This window comes from Xiphias gladius, chromosome 19 (genome assembly GCF_016859285.1).
Source record: "Xiphias gladius isolate SHS-SW01 ecotype Sanya breed wild chromosome 19, ASM1685928v1, whole genome shotgun sequence".
NCBI classification, from domain to species: Eukaryota; Metazoa; Chordata; class Actinopteri; order Istiophoriformes; family Xiphiidae; genus Xiphias; species Xiphias gladius.
The window spans coordinates 1,505,434-1,529,658 of record NC_053418.1 but is presented as its reverse complement, the minus strand read 5'-3'; the positions used below and the strand labels follow the sequence as shown (position 1 = coordinate 1,529,658).

At 46.2% G+C, this 24,225-nt stretch overlaps 1 protein-coding gene across 1 annotated transcript; it reads right to left on the bottom strand.

Annotated features, from left to right (window-relative positions):
• Positions 1 to 495: 495 nt before the first annotated feature.
• LOC120805126 (solute carrier family 12 member 2-like) lies at positions 496 to 19,981 on the bottom strand. The gene is made up of 26 exons (XM_040155030.1): positions 19,853 to 19,981; positions 17,474 to 17,599; positions 17,198 to 17,273; positions 16,108 to 16,203; positions 15,530 to 15,669; positions 15,323 to 15,433; positions 14,509 to 14,617; positions 14,213 to 14,340; positions 13,593 to 13,677; positions 13,031 to 13,179; positions 9,994 to 10,101; positions 9,018 to 9,141; positions 8,760 to 8,861; positions 7,468 to 7,623; positions 6,797 to 6,896; positions 6,431 to 6,542; positions 6,186 to 6,326; positions 5,399 to 5,505; positions 4,262 to 4,341; positions 4,019 to 4,159; positions 3,573 to 3,686; positions 2,748 to 2,859; positions 2,500 to 2,586; positions 1,878 to 2,013; positions 1,702 to 1,769; positions 496 to 1,069 (listed from the first exon to the last, which is right to left on the bottom strand). The coding sequence occupies exons 1-26, from the start codon at positions 19,979 to 19,981 to the stop codon at positions 934 to 936; spliced, it is 2,973 nt and encodes a 990-aa protein (XP_040010964.1). The 3' UTR covers positions 496 to 933.
• Positions 19,982 to 24,225: the final 4,244 nt, after the last annotated feature.

Genomic DNA, 24,225 nt, shown 5'->3' with positions numbered 1-24,225 from the left:
TGTCGTTTGAATCCTCAGTGTGTTGGACAGATTCACCGTCCACATATAACAACTAAACGACCCACATATTCATGTCCGAGGTGTTGGTTGTTTGAATGATCAAAAATCTCATTACAAAAATAAATGCACCAATTTATCTATTTTTTATAAATATACATATATCATTTTTTCTACTGCTTCTGTACTAGTTTGGTTTTATTTGTTGTAGCAGCCGTGGAAGGTTTTTCTGATGTGCACTTCCGCATATTCACGTTGCCTCTGTGAAAAACGTCTGGGGCGTCCGGAAAGATGTCTTAACTCGGCAGCCCTCTCTCCTCTGTCCTCCGCCGCTGGGCGCAGCCTCGCCCCGTCCCGAGTCATTCTGTGTCCGGCGAAGGGCAGGGCAGCCCAAACCGGCCGGTTCGCAGGTGTTCGGCACCTGAAATCTGCTGTAGAGCCGCCGGACGACGAAATGGTCCAGAAGAAAAACTAGACACAGACTCCGGTTAATATTTTAATAAAATAATGTACAAAAATGACGTTACCAGAGACACAGAGCCACCTGAACACCGACACACACTCTGCAATCAGGGGTTTTATCATCACAGGTAAACCTTAAAACTGGACACAACAAGTTAATATTTGCACTCATTCATGTGAAACACACGGAGCATATGGCCCGTTACTGTCGGAGAGAAAAGGCCCAGCCATGTCAAAGTTGATGGGGTCGATTAGTTTGTGGATGAGACAGAAATGTTGTCAGATTAAGCTGAATGGAAACACAACATTAGACTTTTAACACTTTTCTCTTGTCACAGTTTCACGTTGGTGAATCTTGAAAGCGTGGTAATATTTCTGTCTGCGGATGAAGGCTGCGGAAAACCGTAATACATACACACGTGTTGCGTGTGGACACTGTACATATGTTTTTGTGTGTGTGTGTGTGTGTGTGTGTTAGGAGTAAAAGGTCAGGACGCTCTGGTGGTTTCCCCGGACCAGCAGCAGAGGCGGGAGGTCTTTGGACAGCGTTTCCAGCCAGCACATGTAGAGAGCGCTCGACACGGTGCCCTTCCTGGCCAAAGGCAGGCTCCTAGGGACGGAGAGCAAGAGAGGGAAGCGGTCACTTCGGGGGGGCAGGTATCAGGATCGCTTATCTAAGGTGTGTCAAAGTTAGGGGATCGTTGCGAAATATGGCCGTTTACGTTTACGTCGTGGGGTTCAACTTCCATAACAGCCCCCTCTGCCCTCAAATGTCAAATGTCAAAGTACATGTCACCTTATGTCACAATATTAATAGACTTGTTTTGATGCAGTGGGTTTCATGGACCAGAGAGTACCGGGGAGTTCTGGGGTCAGTCAGTGACTGTTTCAAGGTGAATCCAGTTTTTCCGGCCCTGGTCTCTGATTTGCAGCTTTATCCGCAATCAGACTTTAAAGTGACGCCTGCCTCGGTTTAAATGTCTGCTGTTTCACAGTATTTACTGTATCTCCCCACTGAGGCACGTTAGAGCGGCTAGTTCCCTTGGCATCACCGCCACCGTGGCTACACTGGTGAAGGTGAACGGCAGAACGGCTGCTCTGGACAGCGTCTGCTTGAAAACCGGAAAGGGGCAGAGAGTTGTACACATCTCGGCGGGCGAGCAGGAGGAACTAACAGAAGCTTCTCGCCGTGTCTTGGGCTGCGGCTCGCCATCAGCAAAACCAAACAAATGAAGCTCTTACATGACGATGAGTTTGGCGGCGCTGGAGTGTTCCTTCAGCAGCTCGTTCAGCCGGATCTGACGGTTGGTCTGAAAGTCACACACACAGGCATGTTCAGCGGCTCTAACATGGCAGCGTAACTAAGGCGAGCTATACAACGTGGTCAGAGCTGGCGTGCCAGCAGTATCTGGGCAGACCTTGGCCTTGTAGAGCTCCAGCTCGTTGTCGGTGATCCTCCACGGCTCCTGGGCCTTCAGCCTCTCTGCAGCCTCCTGCTCCATGTCGTCCTCCTTCAGCCTGTATGGCTCGATCAGCTCCTTAAAAGTCAGCTTACTGCAAAATAAATAAACTTCAGTTTTGATACAGCGCTGTTATCTGGGCAACCACTCTGCCTGACGCTGAACTTTGGAAGTACATTTCAAGACAGTTTCGAACCCGTTCAAAACAGCTTTCTCTCTTTTTTATTTCGAAGCCCGGGTACCTAGAGACCGACTGAACAGACCTGGCCCGGGGACAGAAACAAGATTCTTCCCTGAGAATGAAGAGGAATACACAGACCTAGAGCTGCACAAAGACTGCAGGCAGTCTCCCCCTCATACGCCTGCCGTTCACGAGCCAAGCTCTGAAAGACGGTCTGTGGAAGTGTTAGTCTGGCAGGGTCATAACTGTCTGCGGGATTTGTTAAATTTGGGCTGAAAAGTATGTTTTGTTTTTTCCTTTTCCTTTCTCTGCGATGAGGAGCCCTCACATCGTCAACTCCATCACCAGAATTTGAGCTGAGCTAAAGGGATCTTCGATCGACACCATCGGAGCTCGTACTTGTGTTTCTTGGGTTTGGTGTTGATGTCCCCGAGGACACTGATGTCGGAGAAGTCGATTCTGAACCTGCTGAGCAGCGTGGCCATCCTGCCGGGACACGGGGACAATAGCAACAAATTAGAGACTCGTAGAGGGTCAACATGTGCTTTAGTTTCCCTTTCTTTGTTCACCCACGCTTGCTCCAGTGAGCGGAAAAGCTGCGAGGTTGCAGCCTGCGTATTAGTGCTGAGCAGAGGCAGTGGACTCACACTCGGCGGTCGTGGTCGATGCGGTTGATCTTTCCGCCGATGAAGACGCGGATCCTGCAGTCGCCCCACTTGCTCCGGTTGGTCAGCAGGTAGGGAATCAGCAGAGTCAGACCTGCGAACGCACGCACGCACAGATGTTTCTGACAGCAGTTTATAGGTTTAATCCTTTACCCCAATTTCCCGTTGGTAGCTGTTTCTGTTGGGTTTACACTGCGTAGTACTTTTCAAATTTACCATCAGTCTCTGTGTGTTAATGTGCTTCCGTCTGTTTTCCTATTTATATTGAATGGGGTTTGTTAGAGTCCATACCCAATATAAACCTGTGGAAAACGACTCGCTAATGGAGTGTTAACTTTTGCGCTCCAGAGAAATGAAGGCTCAGTGACACAGCACAGGTTTGAGAGAGAGAGAGCGGGAAATAAAACACATCTCGTGCTCTACCGCGGAAGTAAGCATCGCCTGCCACAAAGCTCACTCCTCGGTCACTCACAACCTGCATTGTCCTTGGGTTAAGCATCTCAGAAGAGGTGCATCTGTCCAACGAGCTTTAATCTAGAAACCCCGGACAAAACAACAGTGAAATTAGTTTGGGTTTGATACCGAATGGTGTTGAAAGTGTGATGGAAGTGGGGAAATGATGGTTCAGTAAATTCATCCTGTAGTTCAAACAGTCCTACATATTTTCTGCTGGACTGCAGAGACACCGACACAATCGGCAGACAGGGAATCCGAAATCCCCTGCACAGCTGTATAACTCAGTCTGGAGCCTTGGTGCCTGGGTGTAGCAGCAAAGCCTCCGTCTCTGTATTAGACCTAACAACTGACCTCCGTCATCAAACAGCCACCAGACATCTATGGTTCCTTTGCCCTGTTTCTTCTTAAACTGCTGGCTGGACTCCAACAGGCGCTGGTCAGTCAGGCTCAGAGGAGACTTGGTCTCTGCAGCAGAGGACAGCACACAGAGGAACATGACGCAAAGACCAATCACTTTGACATCTCACAAATCCTCTTCTCCTCCGTCTCCCCAGTGTCAGAGGAGGAGGAGATGGACGTCTGTCTGTCCAGTGCAGAGAGAGGCTGAACAACAGAGAAAAGACGCAGCTCCCGACAACTCCACGGCTGCCTGACTGTGTGTCTTACTGAACCAGGCTCGCAGTGTCCCCCTGGTTCCCAGGACAGGAAGTGTGGTTATCAACTAATAACTCAGGATGGTAAGAAGAAGAAGTTAAGAAAAACAAGGAGGGGGGTTCATGGATATCTTCCTCCTTTACCTCTCATGATGAGCGGGCTGCTCTGGTTGCTGGTGGTTTTTGAAGGACAGCAGTCCGAGTCTGAGTCCTTAGCCAGACTGACAGAAACCACCACCTCCCTACTGCCCACCGGTGGCTTCTCGTGGGACGACAGCAGCTCGTCTGCAGGGGGGGACAAATCGGGGACACACAGGCAGGCGCCTTACATACAGCAGCCGCGACAGGTAGGTGGACTGATGGGTAGACAGAAAAAGACGGACGTACCTTGTCCCTGGATGTGAGAGACGTCCAGTCCTTCCTGCAGTCGGAGGATCACCACTCCAAACTGCAGGTCGAAGGCGTCACTGGGATATAAAACACAATTGAGCTCAAAGGAAACCTGGTTTGTAAACTTAACAAGTAAAACAAACAAAAAAACAAAATACTATTTATACTTTTTCCAAATTATTTCCTTTTTTTTTTTTTTTTTGCCTACAGTAGCAGACGGTGGATTTATGTTGACGTAAAAATCAACCTGGACTCAAACTGGAGTACTTATTGTGTCATGCATGTAACGGCTCCCAGTCCACATGGGCCTACAAGACACCATAAATTAATACAAAATTCATAAAGCCAGGACGGGGACCAGTTCTTCATGTACACTCCCAAGCAACAAATAAAGCTTCAGACCATCCTACAACAGGATTCATTCATTCATTGGTTCAATTCCAGCCGTCTGAGAGAAGAGGGTCTGGTTCTGTATGTCAGGTGTGGAGTTCAGTTGAACTTGAAGTCAACTGAACTCGAGCCGAAGCCGTTTTTCAGGAGGAGTCAGTTATGTTGTCGTCGTGAAGGTTCCGACGCTTGACATCCTTGAATCTACTGAGATCTTTGCAAATAGGTAAAAAGAGGGATGCAAAAACAAAATGTCCACCTCAGAGGCCACAGACGAATAGGTGTGATCTCCAGAGGATACAGGACATAAATTGGTTTTTTTGTACACGTAAACACACTTGATACTGTCTATGTAAATGACATTTTCAAATGATTACAAAACAAGCCCTTTAAATAAAACTGTAGAAGACGGAAAAAAAGTTCGCTTTAATCGTCATGCGACTTTTGTGCGCAGCATTCCATAAAAAATATTTCTCATCAAAGAGTTTGCGTCGACGTCGTAAACGCATTTGTGGTGCCCTTTGATTTCCGAGTAAAAAAAGTAAGTACTGAAACTGATAGTTTCAAATTCAAAATCTTTCCCACATGAAAACATACTATGTACGTATTACAAACTGCACATTACAAACATCTCCTCTGGCTACGTTCAAACTTCCGTAGACACAAAAGCCAAACTTCAACCATGTTGGAGGCGGAAAAAAATACCTTTGTAAAATGCTAGTGGCTCTAAAAAACATCCAGCCTTACTGTATAGTGTTGATGTAAAGCTCCAAGTCTCTCATGTCTCCATCACTCCAGTTGTTCTTGAAACCCATGACCAGCGTATTGGGCTTCAGACGACCCAAACCAACAGCCTGAAGATCAGAGAGAAAGGGATGTGGCAGAGCTGGGACAGCGCATTTCGAGCTTGATGATTGTTTTTACTTTTTTCAAAATCAGGAAACGTGCAGTTATTTTGGGCTTTAATTTGGAAGGTTTGGTGTAAAAAAAAAAAAAAAAAATTGAGCAGGAAATTAAAAAAAAAAAAAGAGAGGCTGCATGAGATTAAAAAAAATATATGGTAAAAAAAATGATTAAAAAAAATGATTAAAAAATGTGAGCAAAATCACACGATCAAAAGAATACGCTGCAAAAGTGATAGAACAAGATGTAAAAATTATCCTGATACAGAAAATAGAATCAGAACTAAATATATTTTAATAGGAAACAGGTTTGTATACATGGAGACATTTAATAGATCAAATTAAGTAAAAAAAATTGAGTTAAAAAAAGAAAAGTTTGGAGTAATTTGGTTTATGGGTCATTCATGTCTCTGCTTTGAATCTCCAGAGCAGCTGTAAAAAATCTGCAAAATTAAAGTGAAGGAGCATCACTGCGGAAATGAAGAACGCGGCATGAAAACCTGCCGTCGCTCTCACACTGAGATCATTGTAATGATGCATGGAAAATCCACCCGATACACAAAGCAGCGGCGGAGGAAAAGATGTTTCTTTTAAGGGCTTTGGAGTTACAGGTTTTGACCAGGTGGTCTTACCTGCAGGAGGAGCTGCGTCCCGTGCCTCAGGTTGTCGGAGAAAACGGGAGTGTAAAAGGCCTTGATGCGTTTTTCACTGAGCCAGCGCTGACAGCGGGCGTGGTCCTGGGACAAATCCTTAAAGTTCGGCCGGCGGGACACCTGGACCAGGAGAGGGACAAGTCACGATAGAAGACACAGGCGAGGTGATGAAAGAGTGGAGTGTGGTAGAACGTGTTTCAGGCATCACTTGATTAAAGACGTACAGTCTTGATGTGACCGCAGACCATGAGACCCACGTTCTTGGTGAAAGAATGAACCAGCTGGAGCAGAGCAGGACGAGAGTTCGGATAACCAGTCAGCACCAGACACTGTGGCCTGTAAACACGGAAAACGTGAAACTTAATAACTTCCTTAAACATCAGATTCAAGTAGCTCACGATGACTCTTAGTTTTGGCTGTTGTGGAATTTGGCTCCACAAGTTTTTCTGCTGGATACTTGTATTTGAAGCCCCATTAAACAGGATCAGTGGATTCAGATTTAAGCCTTGAGGGTCTGAGTTGGTACAAAAACCTTAACAGCGCCACGTCTGAACCCAGAATCAAAGCCCACATCTAAGCAGCCAGCTGACCTGAAGTTTTTAACGTGGTCCTCGACTCCGGTGAGGTTCAGACAGTGAGTCAGAGCCTGGTTGTACATCAGAGCCTGAGTGGATGAACCCCAGTTCACATCTACGGGAAAACGGCACACACGTTGGTCAGAGCAGTGCATCCATCAACTATGAGCGAACAACAGCCCCGTAACTGATAAATAGCAAAGGCGAAAAATGGATGAAACAACAAAGATTTACTCAAAGTAACTTTACCCAGGTTTGATTCAGATCAAACCATGTCACTGACGTTTCTGACTTCATAGGGGGTCAAGGCTCAACACCTGCATGTGAACATTTCCCTAATGCATCATAACCAATGAGTAACACAGCTGTTTAGTGAAGTATAAAATATGACACAGCCATATTTCACTATTTAGCGAAATAAAAGTGATGTTCCCATTTTGGGATTGCTATTAATCCCCTGAATTCTTGCGGTAACTGAGAAGTAAGGAGGTTTCCCCGCTGACTTCGGCAGCCAGCATCTAGTGGCCCTTTAGACGAACTGCATTTTTTGGGCACTTGATGGTCATCGCCACTTGACAGCTACTGGGCAGCTGCCTGGACCCGAGCAGAAAACAGGTGGTGGGAACCTGGTCGGTTTTACCGCCGGGCGTTAGAAAAGATGAAATGTCACACCACTGAGTTCTTACCGGGTTTCTTGTAGCTGACGTAGATGTAGAGAGCGAGGACGATGAGCAGAGTCACCAGAGCTGCCCACCAGTTGATCACAAACATCACCACGCAGCACAGGACCGCCCCAAGAAGAGACACCCACATGTTGAAGTATTTGAAGCTGGGGCGCCACCCTGTGGCGAGAGACGAGAGTGGAACAAAAAGAGCCATACTGGCACGACGACGGAACGCCAGAGCGAATATTGACAGCCCGTGACATGGCGGACAGTTGTTTTACAAAATGACTGCTGCTGGTCACTGCAGCAAAATCAACGAGGAAAACAGAGTTTAAATTACGCAAATATTTGCCAAAGCCTTGGCAAAGCCAAACTGGCCGTATTGGATGCAGAGGTCATATAAGTCATGGTAATGAAAGAGTATAAGAGGTCAATACTTTTCTTCACACGTTCCCGCTCATTATTACATTTCAAGTCGAGTCAATTTTTCTCTATATAGCCCAAAATCCCAAATTTTTCTAAGAGAGTTTAACACTTATATAACACTATATAAACAGAAATGGACAGTCAGCAAACTTTAAGCAGTAAAAGCTGGATTTTGGTTCCAACACATTTCGTTTTGAAGCAGTCGACAACTTTGTTTCTACCAGAAGTGCTGCTCAATCTTTGAAAATACTTTTGTTCCCAACTAAGTTTTATTATACAACCCAGACTTCAAGCATTGCTGGTAAACTTGGCCAGTTTGAGTCAAGCCAAAAATTCAACACTCATGCGGGTATCGTTTTACACCGAAGGCGAGGAACTTTAAAAAGGCATCAAGTACTCAACAACAATGACATCTCTGTACTCGTGTCACCTTCTGGGAAAGAGTAAGATAAGAATTATTTACAATGACTGGGGGTTGAGGTATACACCTACCCTTCCACTTTATGCACTATAACGGTTAAGTATGAAAGTATGGGCAAACTGGCGACAAAGGCAACTCTGAAAGAGTTTCAAGACTTGAGACAGAAGTCCAAAGTCCTGAGTGTAAATGTAGAATACAAAAAACTAATCCCACCTTTCAAGTTTCTAAACGAAATCATTTTCCTATAGGATGAACCTGTGAATTTATAAACTGTAATAAGTTTCAAACCTTTTTAAATCGCAAAAGACGGAGTCGAGTTTAACGTCACTAAAACCCAAGTGAAGGTAATTCTTAAGAAAATCTAACCTTATCATGAAATGATCATATATGAAGACTAGAGTCAACAAAAATGTGACTCTCAGGGCTCAGTTGACGGGAGCTCCCAGCCTCTGACGACAGAGTTTACCTGGAGAGTTGGCCATGGAGGCATGGAAGACGGAGAAGTTGATGAGAGCGTAGGAGGCCAGGAAGAAGTTGGAGATTATGGGAGCGATGATGTTCAACTCCGCTACAACAGAAAGATTCAATATTCAGGACCAATTGTTTGTTCTGTTACTTCTTCAGGAGTTGAAGCTTTAGTTTTAAGGCTATAAACTAAAGTTTTAACTGTAGATTTTAAAGTCTGTATATAGATGGAGCAGTGGTGACTCATGCAGCAGCCTACCAATGAGGATGAACGCGAGGCCAATGCAGAAGGTCAGGACGTAACCACGGAGAGGCTCGTTGTTCTTCCCATAACCCTTTGCAAAAACGCCCAGCCCTGGATAGATGTTGTCCTTACACAGAGCCTAGAGTCACAAGAGATTTTATTCATTCATTTTATTTGTGAGGTTGATCATTTGTTAAGTCAGTTGTTCAGAGATAGAGAGAGATCCGACATTACAGCATTGGCTTTGGGATGAAAAATGTTGGTAACTGTTGGATCGGGCTCAGGCCCTGATGGATCGGGCTGGATCGGGCTCCGGATGAAAATATAGGCATGTGTAGTACTAAAGCTGGTTCTACATTGGTTCTACATTCTACTGTAGAATTTCATTCTCTGGTCTTCGAAGTTGCATTTTGACAAAAAAAAAAATCACTTACAGTCTGTATCAGTGGACATAGTTTGCTCTGGTGGCATGACAACGTGTCAGAAAAAAATAAATGGAGCTTATGTTAAGTTTTTTTTTTTTTTTTTTTCTGGTCAAATTTTAACTTACTTCAAGTTTACTAATCCTCCTTTTAGTTACTTGCTTATTTGGAAAAATGATCTCAACACAAGGTTCTTTTGTAGCTGTTCTGGAGCTTTCAATCGATGAAGTTTGCCTAGTTGTCTTGTTTTGTCTTTTTCTGAGTGCTTGAGCGACTTCTCGTCCATTTTTGGTTTAAAAGTTGAGCCCGAAAGTTTCTTCCCTCCCTCTGAAACCAACTTTTTGTTGGAACCCAATCTTTATGTGGCCAGCTGCTGTCGAACTGCCAACCTCACGTGCGTGCTTGTTTAGCCGTTCGTCCGCATTCATTACTCCTCCAAATTTGCGAATTTTTGGTGGCGATATATTCAGTTTGTAGCTATTATTAAATGTTCCACTTTTGTGCGTGTGAAGGGGTTGCTGTTAGTTATCTGTAAAATATAAATGAAATAAAACTTTCTGGTTTCTGACCTGGAAGACTTTGGGTGCACTGACCAACGAGGCCAGAGCTGAGGACAGAGTGGCTGAAAAAATCCCGGCCGTGATCAGAGGACCGAAGCCCGACACCAGACTCATCACCTGGACAACACAAGTACACAATCTTGCTTCATTTAGGTTCACATTTAAGATCCATACAGGGTTTGTAAACAGCTTACACGACTTGAACAAGAGTTGGGCGGCAGTCCTGCTATCTCGACGACTGGGGATTGTGGTTGGGGTTGTTGTTACCAGTCAAGAACACAAGACTCTTAGCACTTACGTGTCCTGAAAATCTAAAAAACTGAATGAGGCTGTTTAATCTCCTAAAATCCCACAGTGAGAGCTTCACACAGTCGTTACAGCAAGTGGAGAAAAGAGGCACAGGGCTGCTGGATGAAACGCATGAACAACACATTCAGAAACTCACTGCAGTCTTTTAAAAATCAACAGGCTTTGGTCCTAAATAGAGTAGTTGAATATGAAAATCACCTGATCACAAAATACTGACTGAATTGAAGGACAGGAGACAAACTCTGCTTTCAAAGCTCGATACCTACCAACATTATGGGACATCTGTTAGTTGTTAGTACTGTAGAAACCCCACCATCGACGCTTCTGAGGAAACAAGCAGCGTGTAAGAGCAGGACAGATACACACAAAGGTTAGATCTTTTTTCTGTTAGATTTTATTTTCTGCACATTTTACAGAGCAACTTAAAATAAACAAGAAATAAAACAAGAGCAAGTGTTTCTGTCTGCAGGAATTACACAAGACTGTGACATGTCAGCGATATCAGTGTCAGCGAGCTGTGTGTGTGTGTGGTTGTGTGTGTGTGTGTGTGTGTGTGTGTGTGTGTGTGTGTGTGTGTGTGTGTGTGTGCGTGTGTGTGTAGGTGGATGTTGTCAATGCTCTCATTCAGCTCTGTCTCCAACCAGCAAGAACCTTGTGACTCAAAACAACAGTCACTATTATCACTGCTGCACTTTGTTTGGGAGCACACACACACACACACACACACACACACACACACACACACACACACACACACACACACACACACACACACAGTGAAGCCATCTACAACCAGACACAGAGAAACAGGATCAGAGCAGCACTCTGACATGTTTAACACTTGGGTTAAACAACCAGAAAAGAATCTCCAGGTGTTTATTTTTAATGTGACAAACAGTCTGATATCAGGCATAACTTAAATACTGGATTTCCTTGTTGGTCCTTGAGGCAGAAATATTTATACCCAGTGACTGGAAGTGCTCGGTGTTCCATCAGTATAAAATCAATAATGTGGCAAAACCAAATATCCTTTGACACTTTAGATTAAAAAAACATTTTTGATTCAACGTGAATATTTCAGCAACTTTAAACTAAAACAAAAGGTTCTCAATAGAAATACTGAGAGCGAGAGGACGAGGAAATTGTTATTAAAAAAAAAAAAACTAAAAAAAACTACACACAGAAAAAAGATCGCAGTGTTAAAAAGCTTAAAAATACGTTATTGCACTTTTAGCAGCAAAAACAAAGGGTGTAAAGTGTGAGTCTTATAATGCAGCAATAGTAAAGAGTAGTATCATGATTAAGTTAGATGAGTCTTAAGCTGAAGGCTGCATCATTAAAACATCAGTTAGTGAAGCCCACAGCGCAAAGACAAAAGATATCATCAAGGAAAACTGAACTTGTTCGTCGCGGAAGCGATTTTGATCAAACTGCTGCGTTTGTGGTTTGCTGATGTGTGTGTGGACGATGGGAAACGGGATGGTGTCATATCCTGACACGCAATCGCTGCCGGTGTGTAGGCTCCCAGAGAAAACAGTAGCTGTGGGTGTTCAGATGCGCGGCGCCTTTATGTAACACAAAATTCCCCGAGCTTGCGAGCGTTTTGAGTGAAACGAACAACAAATTTCTCCACCCGATGGGTCGTCATTTCAACATTACGAATTATAATTAACAAAATGTTCTTTTGTCTTCGTGTCTTCTGAAAAGCATCAACGTCCATACTGTCCGGACGTCAGGATGGCCTAGAGGCTAAGACATGTACCTTATACTGTCACTGCAACGTTCCTAGTTTGAATCCAGTGATGCATACGAGTCCCCTGCTCTCTCCCCTTACTCTCAACCCCCAGTTTAACCAAACTTTTTTGGAAAAGGAGATCCGTCATGTACTTCCTTCACCAAGCTTGACCGGTAGTGTTCCTGCACAGATGAACTCGCATGGACGTTGCCATGTCCCCAAATCTCAGAGATTCGTGTAAAAATATAAAATAATTAATAACAACTTCACTTCGTTTCAGTAGGATCCCCATTAGTCTCACCAATGCCGAAGCTATTCTTCCTAGGCTCCACACAACACACACATTTTACATGATACAATCCAAACTTACTATGATTGTTGTGGCGAGGTCACTGATATCATTTCACTTAAATCTGATTCTCGCACCAAAACACAGATAACTTACTGGGTTAAAGTACCCACAATGCCCTCGGGTACATTAGGGCCAGGAGGCAGGTCTGCTATGTTACCGAATGCTGCTCTGGCATCAGATAGGTCTCAGGCTGCAACTAATGATTATTTTCAATACTGATTAACCTCCCAATAATCAATAAATCCACTAATCAATAAATCTTTAGCCTATAAAACATCAGAAAATAGTGACACATGTCCCCAAAGCCTAAGACTGATGTGTTGAAATGTCCTGATTTGTCCAACCAACAGTCCAAAGCCAACGACATTCAGTTTAGAATTATAATTAAATTTGGGAAATCCCTACAATGGAGAAGCGGAAACCAGAGAACACTTGACATTTTCGTAAATAACTCGAATGATTAAGCGATTATCAAAGTTTTGTTTCAGCACTAAATGGGCCCAGTGTATCTTAACTGAAAAACCCCAAAACCGTCAACTTGTACAGGCCAACGAGTGCATGATGGACCCATCACAATCAACATTATCCCAATACACCGGTGATCTCCATAAACCCAAAAACCCCCCCTCAGCTGAGTGTGTGACAGCTACCTGGAAGTCGTTCATCAGGCCGTACTGACAGCCTCCCTCCTTGCAGATGGAGAAGTCGTAGCCCAGCGTGCAGGCGGCGTCGGTGCAGTTCACCGTGTCGCTCACCGTGTCGTTGTGGTCGCCAGTTGCATCTCTCACAATGCAAGATCCTGGCGGAGGAGAAAACCAGAACGCTCTGACATATTGTGACAACAGCGGTGCTGGGGGGGGCAGAGTCAAATCATCAGGGAGGTTCAGCTCACCTGGTTCTGCTGGTTGCAGTCAACCTGTCTCTCTCTTTGCCCACTTCTAATTGCTTTCATTTTTTTCTTTTTAATAGGATAAAAATAGGATAAAACTATACTTTACATCTCTTCATGTTTAACAGCATCTTCCTGTTAATGTTGTACAGGTGTAGACACAGTTTGTGCAACATACGAAAAGCTGTCGTCAGACCTTGCAAAACCAAGTCTATATGAGGCTGAGTTTAAGAAGACGAGCTTCAAAGAGCTACAACTCAAGTACCTACAGGTTGATAAGTGCTAACGTTAAGCTCCATGTAGCGATTGTGTAGAACTTTAACCTGCAGAGATGGTGACGGCCACGTAGGTGACTCCTGTGATGACGATGGCCAGCAGGGTTCCTTTAGGGATCGCTGACTGAGGGTCCTAAAGGTAGAAGCAGGAAGAGAGTCAACTTAAAACTACAGTATGTAACTTTTTTCTAATATTCTTTAGTTGAAATAGGCTCCAAAACATGTCTTAACGTGGAGCGGTGCCGTCACAGGCTCCAGTGACCCAGACTCATTGAGCAGCCTGGCAGCAGGGGAGAGAGGTTCCTCGCCCTCGTGACCAATCAGAGAAGGACAAAGTAACGGGTAGGAGCTCACGGCTGTCAATCAGTACGTGAACTCACCTCTGGTTCACTACTCAACTCATTAGGCTTCAAGCTAGTATTAACTGCCAGAAGACGCGGTGATGGCTGATTGACGGGCTAGCGAACACAACGAGGACACGCTGCACAAGTAAATACACAACTTCTCCGTCACAGTTTCATCCTCCCAGAAACTCCACCTGAAGCAGCGTCACTTTTTAAATTTAATATCGAACTTAGCACAGACGCCTTAGGTGACGTTAGTTGCTCTGGGTAACGTTGCAAGGTGTAAGATGTAAAAACTGAAAGAAAAAGAAAAGCTGAACTCACAGTGAGGTCTCCAGAGATGTTGGCTCCAGCCAGGATCCCGGTGGCTGCTGGGAAGAAGATGGCGAACACAGAGAAGAACGTCTCCTCCTCTCTGAAGTCTGGACCCAAGTTCTCTAGGAGGATGGCCGCTGTAGGAGGAGAGAGACAAAACAGAGGAATATGTAAGCTGGACTTTTACTTTAAATTCTAACACAGGAGTTTTTTACATGGGGGATACTTAAGACTGACTGGGATACAGTATAAACCAAAACCAAGAGAGCTGTTCTTGGGCTGGGATAATAACAATGCAGACTGACTGTGGTAGCCGAAGAATCCTTTGGGCTCTTTGCTTTCTGTGGGCAGGAAGCTTCCTATGAAGTAGTTAACGATGGCTCCCAGCAGGATGATCAGGAGGACAATCTGAGCCTGATGAACAGAGGAACGGGAAGACAGAAAAAGAAAGAGATGGAGTGGTGGATATCAGTAAGAGAAAAAAATAATAAAAGCCCTGGCTCAGACCAGAGTATCAGGGAATGTTATAAGATTTTCTCAGATCAAATTTTGCCCTATTTCTAGCAAAAGCATTTTCTACTGTGTTTGTGTCTGGGGAGCTGTTACACCTGAAAAAAATCGCCGATCAGGGTCCTGATTTTAACCCTCGCACGCCAGCTGCACTAAGAATGTCCATATTTTGGTGATCCCGGCAAGCAAGTGGAGGTGCATTGAAGTTGGTAAACTGCAGATAGTGTTCACATACTTACAGCCTGGCTAGTATCTGGCTTAGAGCAGGAAATTCGAACGGGAGGAGAAACAAGACTAGAAGTCCACAGTCCGCAACCCAGAGCTCTGTGAGGCTCTGGGTTTTGTACTCCTCCTTCTTCTTGTGTGTCTAACACAGTGGAGATTTCCTTTGGTAACACTATCTCGTGTGAAACTTCTACATCAGCAGTCAGTATTAATGATTGTTTATGCTAGTAGTGTTTCCTGCCTGCCAATGTGGTGGTTGTTATACCCTGCGAGGTGAACCGCAGGACCACAGTAGCTTACTTTGAGTATCTCATGTCACCCTTTTGCATTTCGGGTGTCAAGTCCACTTGACTTTCCTGTGATATTGCTGATTCACAGTCCTACCTTGGCTTCCCACTCCATCCCAGCCACAGAGATTCCCAGCAGCAGGATGACGGTCAGAGTCCCAACGATGCGAATGTCATTTAGTTCATCGGTCATCAGGGCGTCAACATCCTGCAACCAATAACCGGAACGGGAACAAGGTGAGTATCACAATTAGTTGTCTATAGACAGACAGATGTTTGAATAATATGCCAGAGTATTTCTCACATTAAGCATCTCAACGACTGTCTCGGCGAAGCCTACGACGTACATGGCCACAGCCACGGCGTTGGCGAAGGCGAAGATCAGACCGATGGAGCCGCCGAACTCCGGCCCCAGACTCCTGGAGATCAGGTAGTACGCCCCTCCTGGACAGAAGACAGAAGAGAAGGCCCAGAGTTAATCACGGTTTCATCGTGAGCTACTAGTGAGCTGGAACGACAGGGACGGAGATCGTCCTCGCCAAGAAAGGGGCTTTAATTTGAAGTGTGCTGGTAAAGTGATGATGTTGACTCATTGGGAACATTGGAACAAGTTTTACTTGTTTTTACTTTACCCTCTTGATTGAGCCTTGGTGCAGCTGGAGCTAAATATGTTTAATTTTCAAAGCTGGTCAAATGTGAGTGATCTTGTAGTGTGAGCTGGTTAACAATGCCACCTTTAACATGGTGAATTTCTCTACAAGTCGGTTGTTAAATTAGAATATTTAACAACCGGTCAGAACTTTTAAACCCCCCTATCTGGTTGTTACAACAGACCCTGGTAACGTTTTCAAAATAAAAGCTCACGATAAGATGCTGTCTCACCTCCTCGTACGAAGCCGTTGGTTGCTATAGCAGAGGTGGACAGACCAGTGATGGTGGTGACCAGAGTGGCCATCAGAATGATCGCGATGGTCAGCCCTGTTACACAAAAAATAAACAAAGGCAAACCAGAGCGAAAGAGTGAAATTGCAGTCGAATTTTAAGGAGACCGCCAGTGAGCTCCAGAAGGACGACAGCGGTCAACCATGTTAAAAGGACCTGCCCGTAAAAGCGACTAGCAGCGTACTTACAGTACAGAGTCATGTCATCATCAACTTTTTGCTCCATTGTATAATGTGGCACAGCTACTATGCCCATTAGCTAGAAGTGCTAAAATATACATAGATGACTAGCCTTGTTCTGAAGCTAGCCACCTGGCCAAGGGCGGAAAAAACTATTGTCACACCACTGTCGCTTGTGTAATCTTTTGCCTGTGTCGTTGAAAGACCAAATACATTTACAAGACCAAAAATAAACAATGTGCTAGTCCTTCAACACTTTCTGACTTCCCTGTCTGTGGCTCTCAGCTCCGAGCCCATCGGTTCCTGCTGAAGACACTAATCTTTTTAGAAAGAAAAAAAAAACACCTCGCAAACATATAGTGTCATTCTTTAAAAAGGCTCAGTGATTTTTCCTAAAACAGCTGAACGCTAGCTTTGGACAAACGTTACACAAACAGGAAAACGCTGCATTTGCTGGGGACTATTTTCACCTGCGGATTAATCCACATTCGATGCTCTAGTGAGCATTCGGGGCAGCAGGACGGTGTGTGTGTGTGTGTGTGTGTGTGTGTGTGTGTGTGTGTGAGTGGGTGGGACTGAGTCCAAACATATCAGGCTTTGGAAACACAAACAGCACTTGTTAGTCAGACACATTCAGTGCTGCTTTGGATCTTTTCATGGGTTTTGTTGAAGAGGAAAACAACATAGAGCCTTATCCTTGAAACCACAGACGATGCCAAATTATCCATCTGATGGGGAAAGCTTTGCTCTGATTGGCCGGTCTGGAGGCGGGGAGCCTGAACTGAAGGAGGCTGAACTCCCTTGGATCCTCCTCCTGAGGTCAAAGTAAAATTTGACTTATTTGCACCCACCAATTCCGGCCTGTCCGACAATCCAGGACATTCTGATGAAGAGCATCACACCCCAGATGTTCAGCATGCAGCGGATCTGCAACACACGCACACAAACACATGGTTAGCCCTCTGGGGTCCAGCGTGGATTGACAGATGGGAGGCGAGTACCGCAGTGTGACGGTGGAAAAACGCGGTGCCGTCCAATCCCTTGTTAATCTTTATTCATTTGATCAGATCACGGAGGAAAATGGAGGAAATGTTATTTTAACACTTCTCCAGGCAGGTAACACTAACCAAGACTCCCTTCACCCAGCCAAACTTGATGGTCCCTCCTTTCGCCTGCTTCGCCGCCAACGCCGCCGCCGCCTCCTCAGCCGCCGATCGCTCTTCCCCATTGGCCAGGCCCTCCTCAAACGGCTCCTTCCCCGCCAGTCACAGCCAAGATGGAAAAAAGAGAGGAGGAGACAAAAAGACACGCAGGTGAGCAACAGGTTATGAAATGCACTGCGTTTTGGCTGTTGAATTATTATAAAATATGAATTCTGAATGTAAAAAAATTGAATTATTTTTAGTAATGTAGGCTCTGGTAACCAGCGAGGAGGATTTGCCATTTTGCCATTTTGCTGATTTTCACTAATTCATTTACTTGATAAGTTCAGACTCGGCTTCAAGGCAGTTTGAGGCTGTGTTTCATATATCAACTCAGACAAGCCTGGTTAATAAGAGCCTGAACTCTGGACACAAGCCTGGATTATTCACTGGTTTAACAAAGACTCCCACCCCGACTTTCTCAGGGCGGTTAAAGTGACTCCCTACGCAAAGAGCTACTGCGGGGCACCTATGAAGTATGTAAATATAATACAATACGTAGCCAAGGACCATCACTGGACTGGCCTCAGAAGACGTTGGTCATGTTTAATGTAGTGGGGTCAAGGTCGAGGCCTCAACGAGATGCATGTGACATTAAACAATCTAACAATTGTGTTTAGAGCCTGGCGACATGTATGAGTCGGTTTTGGCTCCGTGAAATGAGGCAACTGTAGTTTCTCTAACTATGTGATGCGCCGCGAACGCGAGTCCTCGCTCTGTGCTGTTTCGGGAGCTCAAACGTCACCCGGCATCCTGCCGTCGAGGTACGACGTACGCCTACGTTAGGGCTGCCTAGCTGTATCAGGGGAGCGGGAGCTCGGCCGGGGGAGCCCGCAGGGTCCTGAGAGGCAGCATTGTGGCGTGTGCGCGCTGGGGTCCTGCCGCCGCCGATGTCACGGAGCCCGCTCGGAGGGAGTGTTTCCTGGGCGCTGGAGTAAACTGACTTCTGTCAGGTGGACATGTGACTTAGTTCCTCCCAGACAAAGAGTAGTCCAAATGAAAAATAAGAAAGTCAGCAGAGGTCAGAAGAACTTACAGTGGGCAAAATACTGATTCCCCATCACTAGGGTAGTGATTCCCCATCGCTAGGGTATTGATTCCCCATCCCTACGGTATTACTACAGTATTGATTCCCCATCACAAGGGTATTGATTCCCCATCACTACGGTATTACTACGGTATTGATTCCCCATCACTAGGGTATTGATTCCCCATCACTAGGGTATTACTACAGTATTGATTCCCCATCACAAGGGTATTGATTCCCCATCCCTACAGTATTACTACAGTATTGATCCCCCATCACTACGGTGTTGATTCCCCATCACTAGGGTATTGATTCCCCATCACTAAGGTATTACTACGGTATTGATTCCCCATCACTAGGGTAGCGATTCCCCATCACTAGGGTATTGATTCCCCATCACTACGGTATTACTACGGTATTGATTCCCCATCAGAAGGGTATTGATTCCCCATCCCTACGGTATTACTACAGTATTGATTCCCCATCACAAGGGTATTGATTCCCCATCCCTACAGTATTACTACAGTATTGATCCCCCATCACTACGGTGTTGATTCCCCATCACTAGGGTATTGATTCCCCATCACTAAAGTACTGATTCCCCATCACTAGGGTATTGATTCCCCATCACTAAGGTATTACTACGGTATTGATTCCCCATCACTAGGGTAGCGATTCCCCATCACTAGGGTATTGATTCCCCATCACTACGGTATTACTACAGTATTGATTCCCCATCACAAGGGTATTGATTCCCCATCCCTACGGTATTACTACAGTATTGATTCCCCCATCACTACGGTGTTGATTCCCCATCACTACGGTGTTGATTCCCCATCACTAAGGTACTGATTCCCCATCACTAGGGTATTGTTTCCCCATCACTAAGGTATTGATTCCCCATCACTAATGTATTCCTGCGGGAGTTTTCAAAATGTTTTTTCATATCACCATATTATTCTTTACAGGACCTCATCTTACTATAAAGATTTAGATTTTACATGTATTAAGAACATGTTGCTGATAATACTTTTAAACCTACTAATAAAACTTACTATTAAGTACAATTTCGAATGAAGGATTTTTTTTTTTAACTTGTAATGATGTGTTCTTAAATTGCAGTATTGCTCCTGTACATTTCAGTAAAAAGTGTGAATCCTTCTTCCGCCGTTGCTTAATTCTGCCATGCTACTGCAACATGTTGCTGTTGCTGTGAAATCTGACCCGACGTTGTTTTTGGGTTATAAAGGTCTTAAAACTGGGTTTCGTGTCGTTACTTTATCGAGTTCGTCGTGCAGCTCCGACAGCGACGGTCTGGTCATCTTCTCCCCAAACGGCGCAGCAGTCTGCCGGTAGAACTCGATGTTGGGCACGGCGTCTATGGTGTTGTGTCCGAAGGTCCTCATGTAGTAGGTGTTGGAGTGGGAGTCGGAGATGTGCGTATGTCCCGTGCCCGTCGAGTGGAGGCTGACCGAGTCGCTCTTCGCCGTGTCCGGCTCGTGGAAGACATCGGGGGGGAGCCCGATGTCCATCGCGCTGCCCAGCGCGCCCAAATCCGTGAACCCCACCATCCTGAACCGACCTTTGGAGTCCTCGGGCGGCTTGGATCCATCGGCGGGGGCAGGTGCCGGGGCCGAGGCCGGGGCTGGCGCTGCGGATTCCGTCACCACATCCACCTGGAAGCGGCTCTGAGCGGAGCCGCCGCTCCTCAAGGACGGTTTCTGTCCGGACATGTCCGCCCGGATAGACGATGAAACCGGCCCGAAGAATCACTGACGCACCGAGAGACAAACACCTGCTCCAAAACCACGGCGAGGTCCAGGCAGCAGCGCCGCAGCATTTAGCACCGAGCGGACACGCGAACCAGCAGAGTCACGGAGAAACACTCATTTACTCCTCTGCTGTCCTCTGGCAAACTCCGGGTACTGGACGCGCCAGGACGCACGGCGATGACCTGTGTGTAATGTGCGTAAAAGACACCACCTCCCTCTCTCTCTTCTCTCTCTCTCCCCCCTTCCCACTGTGTCTCTCCGTCTGTCCCGCTATCCGTCCATCCGTCCCTCCATCCAGGAGTTGGCGAGAGAGCATCGTCCCCTCAGATGGTGACTCAAACGGCTTATTGTCATCGCCCTCTTTCTCTCTCCCTCCTCCTCTCCCCGGACTCCCGAGACATCCCAGCGTGCCGGGGGGGAGGACAGAGACGGGGAAGAGAACGGTGGATCGGTGTCCATTACGCGTCCGAGTCTGGCACGCGTCCTGGCGCATCCAAGTCGAGGAGAAAAGGGAGGAGGGGGGAACTTGAAGAGATGAGAGAGCATCGGAGATCTTAGCTCATCACGTTTCGACACCAGCAGAACATTTCTCTGTTTGTTTGGGGTTTTTTTCATACGAGCCGGAGCCCCGGGAACCAAAACCCGGCAAGTTCCCGGACCGGCAACGAACCTGGCGACCAAGACACGTGTTTCAGAAGCTGCAGAAAAGTTACTGAGCAGTAAAACTATTCCCGTCCCATAACAACTCATAAACATAAAAACATACAACTGCCTGTGTGTGTGTGTGTGTGTGTGTGTGTGTGTGTGTGTCTGTATGTGTGTGTGTGTGTGTGTGTGTCTGTTTGTGTGTGTGCGTGTCTGTGTCTGTATGTGTGTGTGTGGTAGCATAGAAGAAAGACAATTGTCATCACTGCTGGTGACACACTGAGACATGCACACAGAGGCCGAGACACGCAGGGGAGACGAGTGTGTGTGTGTGTGTGTGTGCGTGTGTTTGCGCGCGCGCTCGCGTGCAGCAGCAGCAGCGTCATTAGCATAGGGAACAACAGTTGCTTTCTCTGTCAAAGTTCTTGATGCCGAGGCCAAACACTGGACAACAAATACCAGGACAGAACGACGCGAACCAGTTTGACCAGTTCAACCAGCTTAACCGACTGTAATGAAGATTAGATTGGGTTGCGTCAGAGGCAACGTCACATCGTCACGATGTCACTGGGATGCTCCTGGTCACGTGACAGTGTTATGATCAAGTTTAATAGGGAGGAAGACGTTAGAAGACGTCAATGAACTGACCTCAAAACTGCGTCTGGACAATGTTGGTAACGATATTTTAATTAGTCAACATTGGATGAAACAATTTATCATGTGTTTCCATTAAAAGAAACAATCCTACAACAATGCGAAGAGCAGAAAAGAAAAGAAAAGCAAAGAAAAGAAAAGAAAAGAAGAGACGTTTTGATTTCTTCATTTCTTCAACATGTTGCTCCTTCATAAGATGAAAGCAACGAAACCCAGGCAGCTCCTGTCAAAACCAATCCCGAACCTGCGGCGACATCAGGCTGCTCCCGCCTCACAGGAGGCTCCTGTGACGGGTCACGTTTACCGACACCGACACCCCGTGGCCAACACGAGAACTACAGGACCAGGACCAGGACCAGGGTGGGGAGTCGGCAAAGGTACCGGTACGGCGGTGCAGCTGGAAGTGTTATCGGCAAAATCCCCCTGAAGTATCAGAGTAAAAGCACTGGCTCTGCAGACAAACGCCCAACTGAAACAGGACCAGTAGGACCAATAAACAGTGTGTAATCCGCTGCTTTCTTCTGTTGTAGCCGGTCGAGACGGCACTAGTGCTTTATATATATGATGTAGTTTAGTCCAGTGGTTCCCATGGAACGGGTCGGGCCCCTCCGAAGGGTGAGATCGTTCACGGGACGGGAAATGTTGGTGAGTTTCGCCCTGTTTGGTCCTGCCATTTAAATGAAAGCATTGGGAAAAGTCTACAGGAAACCGCTCCTGAACATCTGGGACGCGAGCAGTTGAGTCGGCCGGACCCCGCCTCTCTCTGTGAGGGGCCCTGAACCGAAAACCCAGTAACTGGGTCCACTTTTGGACTAGATGCGCTTTACTGGATATGCTTCTATACAGTTGTTTTGTTTTTATCGGCCTCGTTCATGCTGCTCCAGGTGTGTTTGGCAGATTCAGGCGTCACCGCATCTCTTCCGTCTGTTACCAGCCTCTGCTTGGTTTAATGAAAAGTGTAACTGCGGCTCGTGGCGAGAAGGAAAACGTGACGGTTTCTGCCATTTTGATTTCGACATTTTGATATTGTGTGTAGCTTCCTGGCCTTTTTCTTTTCTTTTCTTTAATTAAAATGGGATTAATTCATTGCAAAGTAAACCGAAGGACTGAATTCCCAACTATCACTGTACGTGCATAAAACGATATTAAAACCACTGGCAATTTTTCAGCTTGTGAAGCAGATGACTTGTTAGCGATGGTGCGGTCCGCCTTCAGGTTTGGTAGAGCCGCCTGGTCGTCACCACGGAGCTGTTGTACCTGCGGGGACACGGAGAGTGAAAGGATCCGATGTAGTCAAATCGTCGAAATGTTAGCGGGAATCGACAAACGTCACAACTTCTTCCTTTTTCCAGACCCGCCCTGAAAGCAGCATCAGCCTCTGAGGTGTTTTACCTGGAGAAGGGGGAGGAGTGATGTGCTGTCAGTCCCGTCTGGCTGAGAGGAGCGGAGGAGGAGGAGGAGGAGGAGGAGGAGGAGGAGGAGGAGCGGTGGTTGGCGTCCTGACTGTGGCAGAGACGCTCCCGACCGCAAAAACACAAGGACTCCTCAAGAGGAGCAACAGGAATCCCAGCCAGAGCTGCGTTCTGACACACACACACACACACACACACACACACACACACACACACACACACACACACACACACACACACACACACACACACAGAGTAATGCTTCCATCACTTCAGAGGACATTACATTGACTTACACTCATTTGCTGGAGACTTGCCCTAACCCTGACCTAACCCAGTGGTTCTTAAACCGGGGATTGGGACCCCTCGGGGGGGGCGCATGGGGGCCTTGGGACGGGGCTAAAATACGTACATAATGGCGCCACCTATAGGCTGTGCGATTAAAAACACACCAATTCCCGATTGCACAGGTTACTTCACCGGCGTAGCTGGACTACAGAGACTCGGAGTGCAGAGGTGGGATTAGAAATCAGGAAACGTCAACTCAGTTGGCGGCGTCACGTCTCCCTTTTAAATTGACTGTATGATTACGCAGTCCTAAACCTTGCCTTTCTGGGATGGGGGTGGGCGGGGCCGAATATTTTCATGCTCAAAAAGGGGGTCCCACTCATAAAAAGGTTAAGAACCGCTGCCCTAAACCTGACCTTGAACCAAGTCTTCGCCCTGAGATATAATCATCTCTGTTATGGGAACATGCTTTTTGTCCCCAGGGGGGAAGTCGAGTCCCCGCAGTGTGACAGAATTGTGTCCCCCACAACAGGGGGGACACAGTCCGTTTCCTTCTCTGGTATCTACTTTCATCAGGAGCCTCTGGTTCTTCATGTCCCGTTTCCATGGCATCACGTACAGTCTGGGGATCATGGGATGTCGGGCCGAGAAGGTTGGGATGTGGGAGCAGGACGCCCTTGGATTGGATATGAGAAGACAGTTAGTTTGCTCCTCGGATCTTTTGTCTACTCTTTCTTTCTTTTTTTTTTTACTAAAGCCTTTTCATGCCTGGGTTTTAACTTTTTAACTGCACATTTTCCAGTGCAGTTCCTGAGCGTTGCTGTTGTGAGACAATGAACTGAGCACTGAGCCAAAACAACACAGTTCATGTAACATTTA